The sequence below is a fragment of the Silene latifolia genome, chromosome X (genome assembly GCF_048544455.1).
Source record: "Silene latifolia isolate original U9 population chromosome X, ASM4854445v1, whole genome shotgun sequence".
Lineage (NCBI taxonomy): Eukaryota > Viridiplantae > Streptophyta > Magnoliopsida > Caryophyllales > Caryophyllaceae > Silene > Silene latifolia.
Window position 1 is genome coordinate 99,476,437 of NC_133537.1, and position 17,830 is coordinate 99,494,266.

At 37.9% G+C, this 17,830-nt stretch overlaps 1 protein-coding gene across 2 annotated transcripts; it reads left to right on the forward strand.

Annotated features, from left to right (window-relative positions):
- Positions 1 to 832: 832 nt before the first annotated feature.
- Positions 833 to 15,807, forward strand: LOC141623484 (uncharacterized). Of its 2 annotated transcripts, XM_074439587.1 has the most exons (21): positions 833 to 1,188; positions 1,385 to 1,470; positions 2,371 to 2,472; positions 2,586 to 2,692; positions 2,870 to 2,970; positions 3,236 to 3,323; positions 4,534 to 4,622; positions 5,016 to 5,155; positions 5,266 to 5,431; positions 5,545 to 5,680; positions 5,851 to 5,947; positions 7,468 to 7,597; positions 8,200 to 8,259; positions 8,340 to 8,452; positions 8,548 to 8,672; positions 9,618 to 9,842; positions 10,007 to 10,155; positions 11,496 to 11,659; positions 12,136 to 12,218; positions 12,295 to 12,380; positions 15,447 to 15,807. In XM_074439587.1, the coding sequence occupies exons 1-21, from the start codon at positions 973 to 975 to the stop codon at positions 15,588 to 15,590; spliced, it is 2,607 nt and encodes an 868-aa protein (XP_074295688.1). In that variant the 5' UTR covers positions 833 to 972; the 3' UTR covers positions 15,591 to 15,807. The 2 variants fall into 2 exon arrangements, 1 of the variants encoding a protein (XP_074295688.1); XR_012533410.1 differs by lacking the exon at positions 15,447 to 15,807 and having other exon boundaries at positions 872 to 1,188; positions 11,496 to 11,693; positions 12,295 to 12,385.
- The last annotated feature ends 2,023 nt before the right edge of the window (positions 15,808 to 17,830 follow it).

Here is a 17,830-nt window from a genome sequence, read left to right on the forward strand (position 1 = left end):
GGTCACCGGATTACAAGCTATATTAATGAAATTCAATACAAACATCGAACTATAATAGACTTATGCATTTATATTTGGGACCTCATTTTCCTATGTTGCACTAAACCTCCATTTGTTTTAAGACGTCCCCAGCGTCGTCTACAATGAGACGGATTGTAGTAAGGGCATTAGCAATAGACAAACCTTCAATATGTTTGTTCTCATGCCACATAAGATAATATGCAAACTCATTTACGCACAAACCTCATACCAACAATAGATAAACCTCTTCAAGGTTCATACCATGGCCCACTATACTATTTATTCCCTCACATTCTCTCTCCACAAACCTGGATACTAATTTGTAACCCCTTTCATCCATGAACCTCAACCCTCATCACCAACAATAGAAGGTTTGTAGACAAACCTCTAAAAAAATGGACATGTCATCCTACAAACCTCTTGATAAACCTCTATTGCTAATGTCCTGAGAAACCGTCCCTCCAAGTTAGAATTTGTGAATAATTTATTTGTGAATAATTTGTGAACAAGGGAAATGGGGTGCGACATAAAATGTGACGATGTCCATGTCTGACTTATACGTCTCTTCTCAAGTGACGAGTCCTGACGACTGTTTAAAAACAACACACACTTCCCACCATCCCTAGATTACCACACAAAATCTCATTGAAGACGGGAAATCGTCGCGAACTGCTCATGACGGATATCGTTTCCTCTCATAAAATCATCGTTGAGAGGTGAGTGGGAAGACACGCGTAGTCCCCATTGTTCTCTTTTTGTGAAGTGTCTGAGATTTTGACGGGATTAGCGTCAAAGTAAAGACCAAAGCTGAGATTACCAACTAATCAATCACTCTTCTCATCATTTTCGTTTGGTCTTCTCTTTTCTCTATCTCCTAGGGTTTCTTCTTCTTCTTCTTCTTCTTCTTCTTCCCCTATCTTTCCAATCCGATTTCTTCAATCCTGCTCATCAATGGCGATGTTTAAATTAAAGCCTGGAGATGGTGCCGCAATTAAATTACTATTATCACTAGCTCTAATGTATGGATTAATGGCGTTACTCGTTTACTCTGTTCTTCACTTGAAGTTTATTACTCCTCTCGGTATTAACGCTCCTCTCGATAAATTCTCCGAAGCTCGTGCTCTTCAACATCTTCATGTTTTGACCAAAGATATTGATGGTCGTCATGTAATTACTCCCTCCATTTCAAAGTCATCGTCCATTTTACACGGAACCCAATTGTAATTGAATTGTGAAAAATGGGAAACCGAGATTAAGTTTACGCCGAAATCTTTGTATTGGAAAGGGAAAATGTAGGAAGATAATTTTGAGATGAACGAATTTTTTTGTCTGATTAGTTTGGTATCTGTATTGTCATTGATAGGAGGGACGTCCAGGATTGAGACAAGCAGCTGATTATATTAAAGGCCAACTTGAGTTTTTGAAAAATCGAGCTAATTCTAATTATAGGTTGGTTAATTGTTTCTCTACTTTTTTTCTAATACAATTTGTTGTTTGTTGGTTTATTTATTTATTTATGCATTTCGACTGGTTTTAGTAGGATGAGATTTCGGACTATGGCATATGCAATTGAATTCGTTTTGAGAGTGAAATTTCTGTAAATTGTACTGCCTGCCAAATACATGTAATTGTTTGGGTAGTAATGAATGATAGGAAAGGTGGAGCGATTACATGCAAAATGAGATCATTTTTATTCGCGGGACTGATAATTGCCTGCTCTCTCCAATCATTTGTAATTGTTGCTTATATTGGGTTAAAGCCTAAAGGGTGACTTAATTGTTATCTCTGTGCTTCTCAATCAATTTTTCTTAACAAAAAAATGATCCCATAACCAATTTGAACAATCTCTGTTTCGCGGGCAGCATTGTTTCGCTCTATTTTTTGGGGACCGGAGTAAAAGTAGATGTTCGCACTTAGCAAATTCTGTTGATCCCCATTTGTTCTTAAATCTGCTGTAAAGAAAATTTGCTGGCTTTGGTAAATATAGAGACAAGATATTTCTTGAAACTGCTCATTTCTGTTGGAAGTAGCTCAGTGTTGTACAACCTTAGTGTAACATTCTTGTCATGACTGTCCTCTCGACCAGTCGAGATTTGTACTTCTTGTTGGTAAGATATCATGCTCTTTACTCATAGGCAATTAACAATTATAAATCTCACCGATAGCGAGTATCAAGGGCTTAGGGAAGTCTAGATGTATTTTTCATCATATCTTGACCCGTTGAGATTTGTACATCCTGGTGTCCATGTTTCTACCGATTCCGTGAACCCTTATTGTCTTAATTTGAGCTCATTTGTTCCATTCATCTATTTTCGGGACTCAATATGCTGATAAGTTAATTTTTTGCAGGATTGAGGTTGAAGAAAGTATGATTAATGGGTCTTTCAACATGATGTTTCTAGGTCACAGCATATCTCTGGCTTATAGGGCTCACTCCAATGTCGTCATGAGGTATATTTGTATATTTGCTCATCGTGACTCGTGAGTCATTACATGCAAATTGGTATCTAAGTTATCAAGTCCCGCAGTATTAATTTTTGACTTTTACTCTTTCGTTTTTATAGAATAGCATCTGTAAATTCTACGGAAAATGATGCTTCAGTTTTGGTAAATGGCCATTTTGATAGTGCTCTTAGCTCTCCTGGAGCTGCAGACTGTGGTTCTTGTGTTGGTACGTCTTTCTGTTGATTTTTTTTAAAGCTTTTCCAACTAGGCGCTTAGTATATTTCCAGTCATATTCTTGAAAGATGGGGTGTAGGCAAAAAACACTCAAATGTATATTTAATTATTTATCATATTTACATTAATTAAGTACATAGACTAAATTATTAATGTTAGTTTATTACAGCATCGATGCTAGAGTTAGCAAGACTAATAGTCGATTCTGCTTGGATTCCTCCTCAACCGATCATATTCCTATTTAACGGAGCTGAAGAACTCTTTATGTTGGTAAGCTCAAACTTCAATGTCCTGTCATTTCCCATTATCTAGATGATTATAATTGCTATGTTAGTTTTAGTGGCCATGCTATAAATTGTAGTATCACGGTTGTTACTTGTTATCTTCATCGCTTACATGCTTATAGACATGCATCATTAAGATGTTGTACCAGACATCCCTTATATTTTGCTGCTTCTTAAGCTAGTTGTTTCTTCGGAGCCATCTTTGTAAATACACGTGATTCTCATTTGTTTCAATTTGTAAAATCGTCCAGGGCTCACATGGCTTCATCACTACTCATAGATGGCGGGATACGATTGGAGCTTTCATAAACATTGAAGCTTCTGGTAGTGGCGGACCTGGTATGATGCTGACTATGTTGGTTAATGATGGATAGATTTTACTGATTATATCTTTTGCAAATCATTTTTATTCGTAATTTTAGAGTCAGGTTTATGTATTATGTGTAAATGCTTTTCACTTTATTCTCCTCCTCGCTAAAAATGTGGTAGTTCATCCTTGAAAGGCGAAAGATGTAGTGTGTACTGGAAGAGAAGAATAAAAAAAGGTTGGGTTGCCGAAGTTTGGAAGATTATTCCTTTGGCTATTGGGCGGTGTACTTGGATTGAAAGAACAATCGTATTTGTGATGATGTTGCCTCTTCATATCAAGAGTTCAAGTTTTATTTTTTTGAAGCTATTATACATTTGGAGCCATATGCTTCACCCAAACAGAGACTTGTCTTTTCTCTCTTATTTCCCTCATTTTTATTTGTAGATAAGATTATGCATGATAGTTAGAGAGCGGAATTATCTATCTCACTGCGTATTTTGGCGTCGTTTTTTGGGTGTTGTTTCCAGGGTGTCATTTTGTTTATGGCCATCACCCCTTAATGTCCCTTGATTAGTATTATAACTTACCCATGAAAAAATTGTGGTAGCTCAATCATAATTTATACCGCTTCAAAACCACCTATAAGGCTATAACGCAATAAGATCATAAGAGTGTGCTCCTGTTGAGTGTCCGTTTATAATGAATCAGTGTATTTTCCCAAACTTTAAGTGATCTTGATGGCCATTACTAATAAATATCTTAGATCAGTATTCTACAAAAACACGGCACCATATACAGGTGCACATTTTCTTTATCCCTTGATTTGCAGTCTAGCAACTCTTACCAATTTAAATAAGTTGCTTAACTTGGTGGCCGTGGCTATAGTTAGATTGGAGCTCTTTTTGATGCGTAGGTATCATGTGCTTAGCTGGCTGGTATAATATTCATACTGGTGACTCATGATAGAAGTTTGTGGTGTTGTATGACGTTTTTGAGATACCCCTGGTATGTGAACCCTTCACGTGCGTTGCCTCATTGTCATCATTATATGCTATATGTAATGGTTGGGCAACTTTTTTTTTTTTTTTTTTTTTTTTTTTCCTGTCTCTCTAGTTTCTCTCTTATATGGTTCTGTCTAGGCAGTATTGTTTCTTTTTCTTTCCACTTCAATTGTTCAATATACATTTTCCTTATCCTTTACTGTTACTGGAAAGCTTACATTGTTCCTCCCATTTACAGATGTAGTCTGCCAATCTGGACCTGGATCCTGGCCTTCTCTCGTATATGCTGAGTCGGCTGTATATCCTATGGCCCAGAGCAGCGCTCAGGTAGATAAAAAATTTCATTGCCTCTTCATCTAGGTTTCTAGGTTGTGGACTTGTGGCACAACTGTTACTATCTATAAAACTCTCAGCAGCTATGCTGCCTTGCTGCCTTTGTTCTCCCTACCATTTAAAGAATTGAAGTTTTTGTTAAGGCCAAATAGGTCAACCACCAACCTTCTTGTGAGAAAATTGTAGGTTTTTGCGCAGTTCTTCCTCTGCTTTTAAAATTGGAATCATGCAGAATTGATTACTGATCCTCATTCATAATTAATGGCATGATAAATGCTTGAAGCTCATGTTGCTTATTGTATTGGGACTTGGGAGTACTTTTTGCAATTTGGCTCTTGTGACGTACCAAGGTTAAACTGACAAGAGTCACCAAACATTTTTATGCAGGATGTTTTTGGTTTTGTTCCTGGTGACACTGATTACAGAATATTTGCACAAGATTTTGGCAATATTCCTGGACTTGATGTAATCTACCTCCTTGGTGGCTACTTCTATCACACTTCCTATGATACACTGGAAAGACTATTGTATGCATTGTATTGCTACCTTGGTACATACTCTTTTTTTTTTTGTTCTGAAACTGAGTTTGAGATTACTTTGATGCTGCTGCTCTTTACTTGTGTGATATTGGTATCAGACCTGGAAGCATACAAGCACGTGGAGACAATCTGTTCAGTGTAGTAAAGGCCTTTGCAAGTTCCCCTTTGTTAATGAATTCAAGTGACCGCCAGTTTCTCAAATCTGCTGGTCAGGACCCACATGAGGAGCGGACCATTTTCTTCGACTATATGACATGGTTCATGGTAAACTATAGCTCGGTGGTTAATTTTCACTAATATCTATATGTTCACTTATAGTTGTGTAGCTGATGATATTCAACTTCCAAATGACTCGTTGCTTTCGTTCTGGTTGTTAGGTCATTTATCGACAAAGGGTAGCTGCAGTTCTCCATAGTTTTCCGATTGTTATCTTTCTTCTTCTTCCATTCATCTTCCATTTCCCAGATAATGGACTTTGTTCTTTTCTTGCAACATATATTGACTTGTTGAAAGGTAAATGGCTACTGGTAGTCCTACGTTTAATTTGAAGTTTGAATCGTGGGAATATTTATAATTTCACCTATTTTTTGAATAAAATTGTTACAAATGTCGTGTGTAATTTGTCGGATGTATGGCAGTATGGGTTATTTTCTGATATGATTCTAAATACTGGCATTTTACAGGAATGTTGAATCACTTCATTGCAATCATAATGGGAGTTGTTCTTCCAGTGCTTTTTGCGATCTTAAGATTGCTTTTCTCGAGTCATGCGATGAACTGGTATGAGGCCATCATTTTGTTTGTTTACTATGTATCTGTATGTTACGAGTCTTAGGACTATGGCTATAAATTGTTAGTATTAACTTTGGGTACTGCCTTTTAGGGATTTCAAGGTTTCTCAGTCTGTGATTTGCCTTAATCTTAAATATATTCAGCATTCATTTTATTTACGATTGGAGTGTGTACCTTTTGACCATGATTGCAAAATGAGGGCAGTAACTGGTATTCTGGTAATTTGTTATATGAGAGGGAAGTAAGCTGTCTATTGTGATGGCAACTTATATTATTCTTTTTTAACGATCAAGCCAATTTGACAGCATACCCAAACAGGCTGAGGGGAAGGGGCCTCGGAACTGCTTGATCTGTTTTTGCTTGACCATTTTAGCATGTCAAAGTAGCAAGTATTTCGTATCTTTAGATCTTCATTTCGATGAGGCCTTTTAATCTTTTGATATTTTAAACTCGAAGGAAACATGAAAAATCATCGTATTCCTTATTTTTTTTGAAATTTCTTGTAACTTCCTTTTTCCATCTGCGCTGCTGTTTTATGTCTTCCTTGGATTTGGGTGGTCACTTGTTACTCATTTAATTTTTATGCTATTGTTTTCGGGTCTTTTACCAAAATAACCATTGTAACGAAATTATTCTCCAAAATAACTGTTCAACTAAACTATTTACCAAACTAACCATAATTTTGATAAAACACAAAATGAAAGGAAAAAATCATTACACAGCAAAACCCACCTCTTGTTGAACAAGTCTTTCTTTTTCCCTTTGTCGGTTTCCATAGCCCCTCTTGCTTGAGTACCAATTAACACATCCAGTTACTTATGATTCTTGTCACTTATTACGGCATAAAGTTAATCGCTTATGATTCAATTTAAATTTACAGGTTGAATCCGGTTAGAGAGAATAACTTATTATTCGTATTCAATTTATGGGTTGTTTCAGGCTAGTCATTTTGGATAACATGTCAAGATTTACGGATTTTATGACTTCCACAAATAGATTGACTTAACACATCGATTCAAATTTAGACAGATACACTCTCGACATTTTCGTTCATCTTTTGCGATTATTCATCATCAAATCTCTAGGACAATCATGGGAGATAATAAGGTCGAGAGATAATGAAGGTCTGGAGAGAAATTACACCTATTACAACTTATACGAGTCCGAGTTGCTAAAAATAATTTTTTTTACAAGTATCATTGCATCTACGTACCAAATTATTTTTTATCATTGCATCTATTGTTACATGACTAACTGATCTAAGTGGAGGAGAAAGGGCAAGAGCTGGTTGAATAGAATTTTTGAGAAGAAAAAGAAGGAAAAACACCATTTAATTAAGGTTTGATCATTGCTATTTTGGAAAATAATTATACAAAATGGTTATCTTGGAAAATAGTTTTGTCAGGATGGTTATTTGGGTAAAAGACCCATTGTTTTCTCACTTGTCTTTCTCTCCCCCCTTTTCCCCCCCTTCATTTCATGCAGCTTCTTAACTAGTTAATCTGCAGGTTCGCTAATCCTTACTTGGCGTTTCTGATGTTTGTCCCTTGCTCTGTTGTTGGCCTTTTGCTTCCAAGATATCTATTCAGAAACTTTAATCTTTCGCAAGATGTGTCAGTTCACAAAAAGTCACAAGAGGTTCACTATTCATCCTTCTCTTATAACTTATGTATATAGAAGTGATCTAACTTCCATCATTTGTTGCTCTTTTTTTTCACTTACTTTGGAATTTATGACATATTGGCTCTTTTATGATATGGAAAGTGCCCAAAAAACAAAGTTTGCTGTATAGGGCTCACGTTTATCTAAATATATCTGACAATGGCTCTGCAATTTCCTAGTTTTCTTACCAGCTGTTTGAGTTTTTCTGCTGTATGATTTGTCATTTCAACATTAGGAAAGGAATGTCTATGATACATAGTGCGTATTGTAGAAAAACATGATTGACTTTTTGTTCAAAACCCTTTGTGTATTAAATAATGGAGAGCATTTGGAAAACTCCTCTAGTCATTCAATATTAAACGGTTGATACTTGTGATTAAGTACTGCCTTTTGACTTTTCGTTTAAGTTTATTGGCAAGAAGCCAAGAACGCTAATACAACAGTTCTATGACCCAATCATTGGCTAAGTTATTTTTATAGATTTCTGTTTGGAAATTGGAATGTTTCTGAATTTGGCACAAACTTGTTTTGTTATCTGTATATATTGTTTGCTTTGCTAATGTGGTAAAATGGTGCAGGGACTGGCCGATAGAGCAAGGTTTTGGGGAGCATTTGGTTATTATGCTCTGCTAACTTTGGTATGCGTTGCAGTTACCGCTGCTTATTATCATTTGAGTTATTACCTTGTGAATCCTCAATTTACACATGTTTCTTTCAGGTTTTCCTTCTTGCCGGGCTTGGTGGGGGCTTCTTGACCCTTTTTACTGCAGTTTCTATGTTGTTGGCATGGATGTGTAGTCAATTGCTCTGCACCAATAGCCAATCTTTAAGGTCAAATGTGTTTGATTTCAGTTAGTATAAGTGTGGATATGAATAGTATGAATGTATGATAGAATGTTGGCCTGATATTTGACATTGTCATGTAGGTCAGTGGTAGTCTATATATTTCCTTTGCTACCATGCATGACATTTTCGGTACATTTTGGTGGGTTTCTCATACAATTTTTAATTGAGAAGATGGGCATGATGGGCTCTGTTCCACCTCCTTTTGGTAAGTTTTTATATAGATCCATTTGGCTGTCAGACGATGTGCTCTTAGTTCTTCCAAAGATGGAATTAAAAATTTCGACAGTTATGTTTAGTTAGGCTTTTAGGTTCAATGCACTTGTACAAGTTTCATCTAACCCGTGCTGGAGTGGTTGGAGTTGGAAAGTATCTAGGTAGACTTGTTTGACATTATGCTATGCTAGGTTGCTGTCCGTTGAATGAACTGAAAGATAGTGCAAATGGGTTATTGTATCTGGAGCCACACATCCATCTTTTCTCAATTTCTTCTTAGATACCTGTCTCTTAGTTTTTTTTATGCTCTTAAAACCTTATCACTGCCCTTCTTCAGGTAGCATACCACTCTAGACTTTTGGAGTTGCATGCGACAACCTAGGGGGTATTAATTAGCAAAAGTTAGACACTACCTTACTTGACTGTGTTTCAAGGATTTTAGGGTTTATGATTTGGTTCTCTGAACAGTCATTTGTCATGTTGCTACTTAGATGGCTGTGTTGAAAGATTGTTGGTTAGATTCTTGTGGGAACCATTCTTAAGCATATTTGCTCTGGTTTTGGAAGGGAATAAGATTTGATGTAGTAGAGTGGCCTGTTTTGAAAGGTGGTTGTGGGATTCTTGTGTTTCGGAATGGAAAAGAATTTGGTGATAGACATTATTCCATTTAGGTGTTCACGGAGATCATGAGGTCTGGCTTGTCTTTCTGTTTTGAAAAAGTTTCACCTCTGTTGCCTTTATCTCATTAGGACATAATTAATTTGTACCTATCTAAACGAGTTTTGTTTTGTTTTGCTATATTGACTTTCTTACGTTGTACTTCTATGTAGCTGGTGATATTTATGTTTCCATAGTTTTTGTGCACTCCTTCAAATACAGTTATTTTTGTAGTTGTCTCTTGTCGACATGCGATTTTGATCGAATGACCATTTTGCAGGATATTTTGTGCAGGATATTATAGTGGCAGCACTAATTGGTGTTATAACTGGTTGGTGTTTGGGTCCTTTGGTGCCAGTTATCAGTGGATGGTTAGCCAGATCCATTACGGTGCAATTTTTGGTTCATTGTAGTGTGATTTTCCTGGCACTTTCATCAAGGTTCTTCCCCTATAGCGTTGATGCACCTAAAAGGATTTTACTGCAGCATACAATCTTAACTGCAGGTATTAATCTGAACTTGGAAACAATATATCTCATGAGTGTGTTCTAAACCTCTACCTAGGTATTTGGCATTTGCGGTCTTTTCTTAATGTTGTTTCCCCAATCCTTGCATTGATGTATTCACCATGTCAAACAATCCAATTAAATGCTTGCTTACTTCCAACAGATTCTACGGAGATTCTGGGCTCAAGCTATGAATTTACTGTGGTGGATTCCAATTATTTGCCTTTTCTTTTCAACCATGCTCATGAGGCTGCGGAACACCTGAAAGTTAGTCCTGAATATTCTTACGAGACTACAAAAGATAGATGGCTCGTAAGTTATTTAGCTCCACCTATTGTTTAGACTTTTTAGTTTCTTTATTTCCGTTAGCTTCTCTAACTCTTTTGTTCTGCATCAACGTTATATTTCTATTCATGTAAATGTTTTTTTGTCAGAAATTTGAAATTTTAGTCCATCCTTAATATACAGTTTATTGAGTAATCTACCATGTTAGAACTTAGAAATGCAATATTATTTGTATCGTATACCAATTAGAGTGGTCCTAAATTAATTGTCAATACACCAATTTGGTTCTTCCACATCCTTAAGGTATGGAAAGTGTAAAATGATACTTCGTAATTCATTTAGGCCTTGTTCGGATCCCAAAAGAGGAGGGAAAGGAAGGAGAGGGAGAAATAGGGAAGGGGAGGGGAGGGGGAATGGAAGGAGTCAGTTTTCTGTCCAAATCTCGTCTTTGTTGGAAGTATAGAATTTGGCTTGTAGAAGGGAACAGAGGGATCCATTTTGCTAACCAAACAGAGGAAATTACATCCTTCCATTGCCCTCTCCTCCCTTTCCTTTCAAATTCCTCTATTCCCTACACCCCCTTAATACAAGTCCGTATCTGATTATATATATTTTTGACCCCCTATTTCTGTCCATTTTCCAAGGTCGATACATAATGCTGGACGGAGGAAGTATATTTAGGCAATCTTACTGGTTTTCCGTGTTTATTGTCAGAGTTACCCATAAATGTAGTTAGGAGCCATTAATCCTGTCGTTGCAAATTCCTTGGTGTATCTATGTGCTGACTACAGTTCATCTATCGCTTGCATGCAATTATGTCTCGTCTGTGAATCTGCATCATACCCAAGGTTTCAAGGTTTTGATGGTTGCAAGATTGCATTTAGATGCAATATTGGGCGCATTTGCGCCGCAATGACCGGATTTGGCCATGGCGAGTGATTCTGAGATCAATTCTAAAAGTGAGATTTAATACCACGGGGTCACATGCTTTGTAATGGACATCTGCACGTCTTTTTCGAATAGTAAAAATTTATTTGGAGTGTGATGTGTCCACGCTTCTTTTACACGGCCACACGGACCAGGGCTCAGCTAACTAGTTAAGCACATAGATTTCAAAGGCTCCGACTGCTTGCAGCCTAGCAGAAATTTAACTTAAGTGGCCTCTTTCAACTTTTTGGCTTTTCCCCACATGGGCCTCTTATTTTTCTCAAAAAAAGAAAAAAAAAGATAGCGTACCTTCAGAATTTCAACTTTTTGGCTTTTCCCCACATGGGCCTCTTTTCGAATAGTAACTTTTTGGTGTTTGTGTTTGCTATACATTGCCTGTTTTCATTTAATTGATAATTTGAGGTATTGCTTTTCCACAGGCAGTTTTCCCAGTCTCATTTTTATTTTCAAGAAGTTTGAAGTTCCCAGCCAGACATGACAATGTTCTGCTGCAGTATGAATCATTTCCATACCTGTCTACTGTCAAGCAAGAAAAGTTTTCTGATTCTGGCAACCGCAAAGTGCACCTGGAACTCAATTTAGGGTGAGCACAGAACTCCAAATATATTTGTGACTTGGTGAGTCATGAAGGATAGATAAGATATGTGACGGTACTTTATAGTGATGATGGCTATTTAGTCCAGATTTGTATCTGCGATTGCAGGTTTTCTTTGCATTGCAGTTTGTTCATGACATCCAACTCATTATAATAAGCTTTGTAGTGGGTATTGTATGAGACGAGACGGTCTCACATGTGAGACCAATCCAATCAATCATGTAGTCCTCGTATAATTCTGTAATTAACGTGTTAGTTTCACAAACAAGTGCGTGAGGCTCAGAGTTAAATGAATGCAGGCTGAGCTTACTGTTTATTTGATTCATTATGTCGTTTTTTTTTTGTGAAGCATCTGCAGTAAATCTAGATTTATTAGTTACAAAATTCATGACTAGTTTGCATTATGTTGCTCGTGTTGGTCCTTTGTTCCTAACATGAGGTTTTGCGTTTACTGTCTTCTCCAGGTCTCTAAAAGAGGTTTGGGTAACTGTTCTCAATGTCACTGGTCCCTTATCTGGCTGGTCTTTTGCTGACAACACATTACCAGGTGATATTTTAAGGCTTTACCTTCCAGAACATATTGTTATTTAACTTTAATATTGTCGTTTTTAATTATGCTACAGCTCCGGAGGTACTTGGAGGTAGCCCTCCTTCATACATATGTAGACTCAGTGGTGCTAGCGATGAAAAATGGGTTTTCTGGTTGGAGGTAAAGCTTTTGTCTTTACGTCTAACCCATATATTTATATGATGATGTCTTCTCCATTTATTGTTTTAACCAAGTATCAACAACAACAACAACAACAACAACAACATCAGAGCCTTAATCCCAAAATGATTTGGGGTCGGCTGACATGAATCATCCTTTCGAACCGTCCATGGGTGAACGCACGCCTCAAAATACGAATAAAAAAAGGGAAGATGAAAAACAAAAAGGAAGAACGAAAATGTAATGGAAAGTCAAGGTAAACTTAGGGGTTTTAAAATCGAATTCCGTCTTTCTTTTATAAAAACTTAAAATTTAAATCGAAAGAAAAGATTAAAACGATTTTTAAAAACCGAAATAGAGTTAAGGATCCGGAATGAACCAGGTAAAATCTATAAGAAAGTGGTTGGTGAAAAAATGTAATAAAGGAGAGAAGAATAGATAATTTAATTTTTTTAAATTAAATAAAAAAACACTAAATCTGTCAAAAAACATCAAATACTAAAAATCCACATGTATCCTTTCCCTCCATTGTACCCTCTCCGTCACCATACTCTCCTCAAGCCCCAGAACTCTCATATCGTGCTCTACACTCTCAACCATGTCTATGTCTGTCTCGGTCTTCCTCTGCCTCTAGGGACCTTTTCTGTTCTCCAAGTCTCCAGCCTCCTAACTGGTGCGTCCATAGGTCTCCTTCTCACATGGCCAAACCATCTTAGTCGGTTTTCCATCATCTTGTCCTCTATTGGCGCCACTTTTACCTTTTCTCTAATCACCTCATTCCTTAACCGATCTTTCCTTGTATGTCCGCACATCCACCTCAACATGCGCATCTCCGCCACACTCATCTTTTGAATTTGACAATGCTTCACGGCCCAACACTCGGAGCCGTAAAGTAGGACAGGCCTAATTACCGTGCGATAAAATTTTCCCTTTAATCTTTGGGGCATATCTTTCTCGCATAGAAACCCTGAAGCACTCTTCCATTTCAACCATCCCGCTTTAATTCTGTGAGCCACATCTCCGTCTAACTCCTCATCTTTTTGAATAATAGATCCTAGATATCTGAATAAATCCGAACCCTCAACAACATTCCCATCGAAAATAATACTCCCCGCCTCTGTCGATCTCAACCCCGCCACCTTAGTGAACTGACACCTCAAATACTCAGTCTTACTCCTGCTCAGCCAACCCACGAGTCTCTAAAGTCTGCCTCCACAATTCCAACTTTCTCTCCATCCCCTCTTTTGTCTCATCAATCAACACAATATCATCAGCAAACATCATACACCAAGGGATGTCGCCCTGAATATCCCTTATCAACTCATCCATAACTATAGCAAAGAGAAAAAGACTAAGTGCGGAACCTTGATGCACCCCGATGGTAATAGGAAATTCTTCCGTTCTCCCAACAGCACTAGCCCCCTCATACGTCCTTTATGAGGTCAATATATTTTCGCGACACACCCTTTCTCGCCAAAGCCCACCAAAGTACTTCTCTTGGTACCCTATCATATGCCTTTTCCAAGTCAATAAAAACCATATGTAATTCCTTCTTCTTGTCCCGATGGTATTCCATCAACTGTCTCATGATAAAAATCGCATCCATAGTCGATCTCCCGGGCATAAATCCAAATTGGTTTTCCGAGATGTCTACACATCTCCTAAGCCTTTGCTCGATTACCCGCTCCCATAACTTTATCGTATGACTCATAAGTTTAATTCCCCGATAATTGGAACACTCTTGAACATCACATTTGTTCTTGTACAAAGGGACAAGAGTGCTTCTCCTCCAAGCCGATGGCATCTTGTTGCTCCTCCAAATCTTGTTAGAGCATGGTTACCCATTCGATCCCTTTCTCCCCGAAGCACCTCCAAACTTCTATGGGTATACCATCCGGTCCCTCTGCTTTCTTTGACCCCATCTTCTTTAACGCCTTTCTAACTTCACTCTTTTGTATTCTACAAACAAATTCCCGATTAACCATGCTTGGTGTTACCTCTACATCCCCAAAACCTTGTTCCTGATGTCCATTGAATAAATTATCAAAGTAAGAACTCCATCTAGCCTTTATTTCGTTATCCTGAACCAGAACCTTGTCGTTCATATCTTTCACACACCTAACTCTCCCAATATCTCTCGTCTTTCGGTCTCTTATGCGAGCCAGTCTATAGATATCCTTCTCTCGTGTCCAACCTGGCATACACTTCTTGGTTAACTTTTGCCCTCGCATCCCGTACGGCCTTTTTAGCGGCTCATCTAGTCTCCTTGTGCTTTTGAAAGTTCTCATCACTCATGCATGCCCCCAGAACCTTATAGCATTCACGTTTAGTCTTTATCGCGCTTGTCTCACCATATCGTTCCACCAAAATGTGTCCTTACTTGATGGTCTATTCCCTTTAGATTCCCCTAACACCTCCCTCGCCAAATCCTTTACAACATGCTCCAATTTATCCCACGTTGCATCAATATCTTTCTCCTCGCCATAACTCAATATTTAAACATAGTGAAACATAGTGAAACTGACTTGAAAAAGGATAGTACAAAAGTGACGTCCTTCCTCAAAGGACAAAACCATTGTCTGAGATACTTACTTGGACTTGGGTACGTATCCAAGCATGGACTCGCCATAACTCAATATTTAAACATAGTGAAACTGTCTTGAAAAAGGATTTCCCATACGTTTATGGGAATTTAGTGTTTTTAAAGTAGTGGGGTTTTTTTTTCTTTTTTTTTGAAATGTAAGGCTTTATATCGTAAAAAAATCATACTGAACGCGTAAAATAGGCTCTGGGCTTCCATTCTATCTTTGCTTGTATAGGGCCAAAATTGTCAGATTAATTAGGGCTTGATACGATTATGTACTTATATCCTTGAGTGTCGTGTTGGAGATAGCTATGACCCTAAAAATAAAGAGGCGGAATGACATAGATGAGCGTGGCACATGATTTCGTGGTATGATCAGGATTGTTTTAAATTACGTTGATTGGCAATTTCCTTGCTTATATCGGAGAATTAAGAGGGTTTCGTAAGAGTGGTTACTAACTAGGAAAAATGGTGTGTTGCAGGCAAACAGCACAGAACCTCTAAGAGTGGAAGTTGCTGCATTAGACCAACATCTGATGGATGCAACAAGAAATTTAAAAGATCGTTTTCCTGATTGGGTTGATGTAATTTCTTATACCAGTTTTATGTCCAGTTATTCATTTTAGCCAAATCCTATTACCACCTTTTTCTCCTGAAAACTCAAAGCTGAAAGATCTCACTTTTGCTTTATAATGATTTTTACGCTATTTTGTCAACCGAGTGTGACAGCCTAAAAATTGTTACTTTTTTTTAGGATTAATTAACAATAATCCATACTATTGACCGTCTTTTAATTGTAATCCGAACTTTATTTTAACCCAAAATAAACCATACTATTGTCTATTGTCCATACTATTGACCAACACACTAGGTAGGGTGACGACTACCTCCTTAACGAGTCACCTCCCTTCATTCCCCTTAAAAAATCACTCACCCCAACTCCTCTCTCGCACCATGTCACTAACCACCACTCCTCCCTCCCTCCCTCTCTCTCTCTCTCTCTCTCTCTCTCTCTCTCTCTCTCTCTCTCTCCATCCTCCGTAAGCATGCCCACATATCTCCTGTCCTCCCTATCAGCAACTTCACCATACACCTTGGACGATTGTCCAGGTATTTGTCATCGATGTTTAAAAGAATCAGTTACTCGTGACGTTTAATTCCAGCGGAAACGCGCTCAGGCGACCAATTCCGAGGATGGATTGATGATTGTGGATTAAAATACGATATAATTTGAACTGATTAAAAAGTCAGTCAAATGCCATCAAATCAATTCATTTTGATTTGGTGATGGTGGCAAGGAATACCTTACAACATGAATGGCCGGAGTACTCATCGGAGATTAGAAACTAGCTTTAAGAGAGGATACCCCATAAATACCCTAGCAATTCAATTTGAGGAATGATGGGGGAAAACAGAGGTATGAAGGTAGAGCGGAAGTCGCATGGCCGGAGTACTCGTCGGAGCTCTGGTTACCTTCATTGATGCGCCACCTTCGATTTTAATCCCGGGGTTGAGTGGATGGTGGTGGTTATTAATGGTGGAGAGGCGCTAAGTAAAAAAAAAAAGGGTCAAAAATGGGACCCACCTGGTATTTTTACCGGATTTTATAGGTTAGAAATGAGTCGAGTGCATTTAAAGGAGAGGGTCGATAGTATGGTTTATTGACGGTTAAAATAAAGTTCGGATTACTATAAAAATACGGCCAATAGTATGGATTATTGAGTAGTTCTTATACTCGATCGAGCAGGCAACATTAAGGAGTTACTCGATCGAGTAGTATTACTACTCGATCGAGGGGAATTTTGCTTAGTTTACTCAATCGAGTGGTTTATTTCCACTCGATCGAGTGGTTTGTCTTGTATTTGTATTTTTTCAGCCTATTTTCGTATGGGCTTTTGTAATTAGGCTTTGGATTAGGTTTAAAGGGGAGATTTTCGTGTGCTACAAAGAGGGGTAGACTGCGTAACTCTTCCTCACTTACCTCTCCTTGATCTTACTCACTGCTTCCCTCTTTTTTTACTCTTTTCTACTCGGATTCAGATTGGTAATCGGTATTATTATTCCTTTTTAATTTCTTAATCATAATCGCTATTTGAATTCCTTCCTTTCTATTGTTACTTTCATTATTGCTTTATTCCATCTCTTTATTTTCATTATTATCATGTTTAATTCCGATTGTCTATATATTATTGTTGCCGAGTCGATAATGATGTGTAGCTAATTCCCCCTTGCTGAGCCTAGGGAATCCATGATTATGAAGGAATAGTAATCGCCATATTAGGTTAATGCTTGTGTAATCTTTGTTGTTAATCGCTACAATTAATTGTTTCTGTCTAATTGAGTCAACGCAATTAGTCATTTTATCATAGTAAACCTTAACCTGGACCGGAAGGTTGGAAAAGGTGAGACTCGTAGCGAAAATTAGTGCACCGTAGTGAGGGCGGAAGCTAAGCTATTTGTGCTTTAGGGTGAATTGAGACCGGAAGGAGATATTCACTGCCCCATAGGCTATACTTGCATTGAACTGAGACCCAGATTGCTTGACTAAATGATCATGGTGAACCGACGGTCTTAGCTGCTTCTTCCTTGTTTGCTTAATCTTTATTATCCTGCTTTTTTCTCTTTCTCAATCTCTTTAGTTTAGAACAACGAAATCAAAGCCCCCAAATTGGTTACCGTGACAGACTTAATTAAAGCTGACATTTTTCCATCTCCCTGTGGAGATCGACCCGACTTCCCTAGCTATATTAGTTAGAGCCAGTTGGTTATTTTTGATAGGTATACGACTGCCCTGTCAAATTTTGGTGCCGTTGCCGGGGAGGTGGCGCAATTTTGTTGCTTTATTTAAGTTTGTCTTTCATCTCAA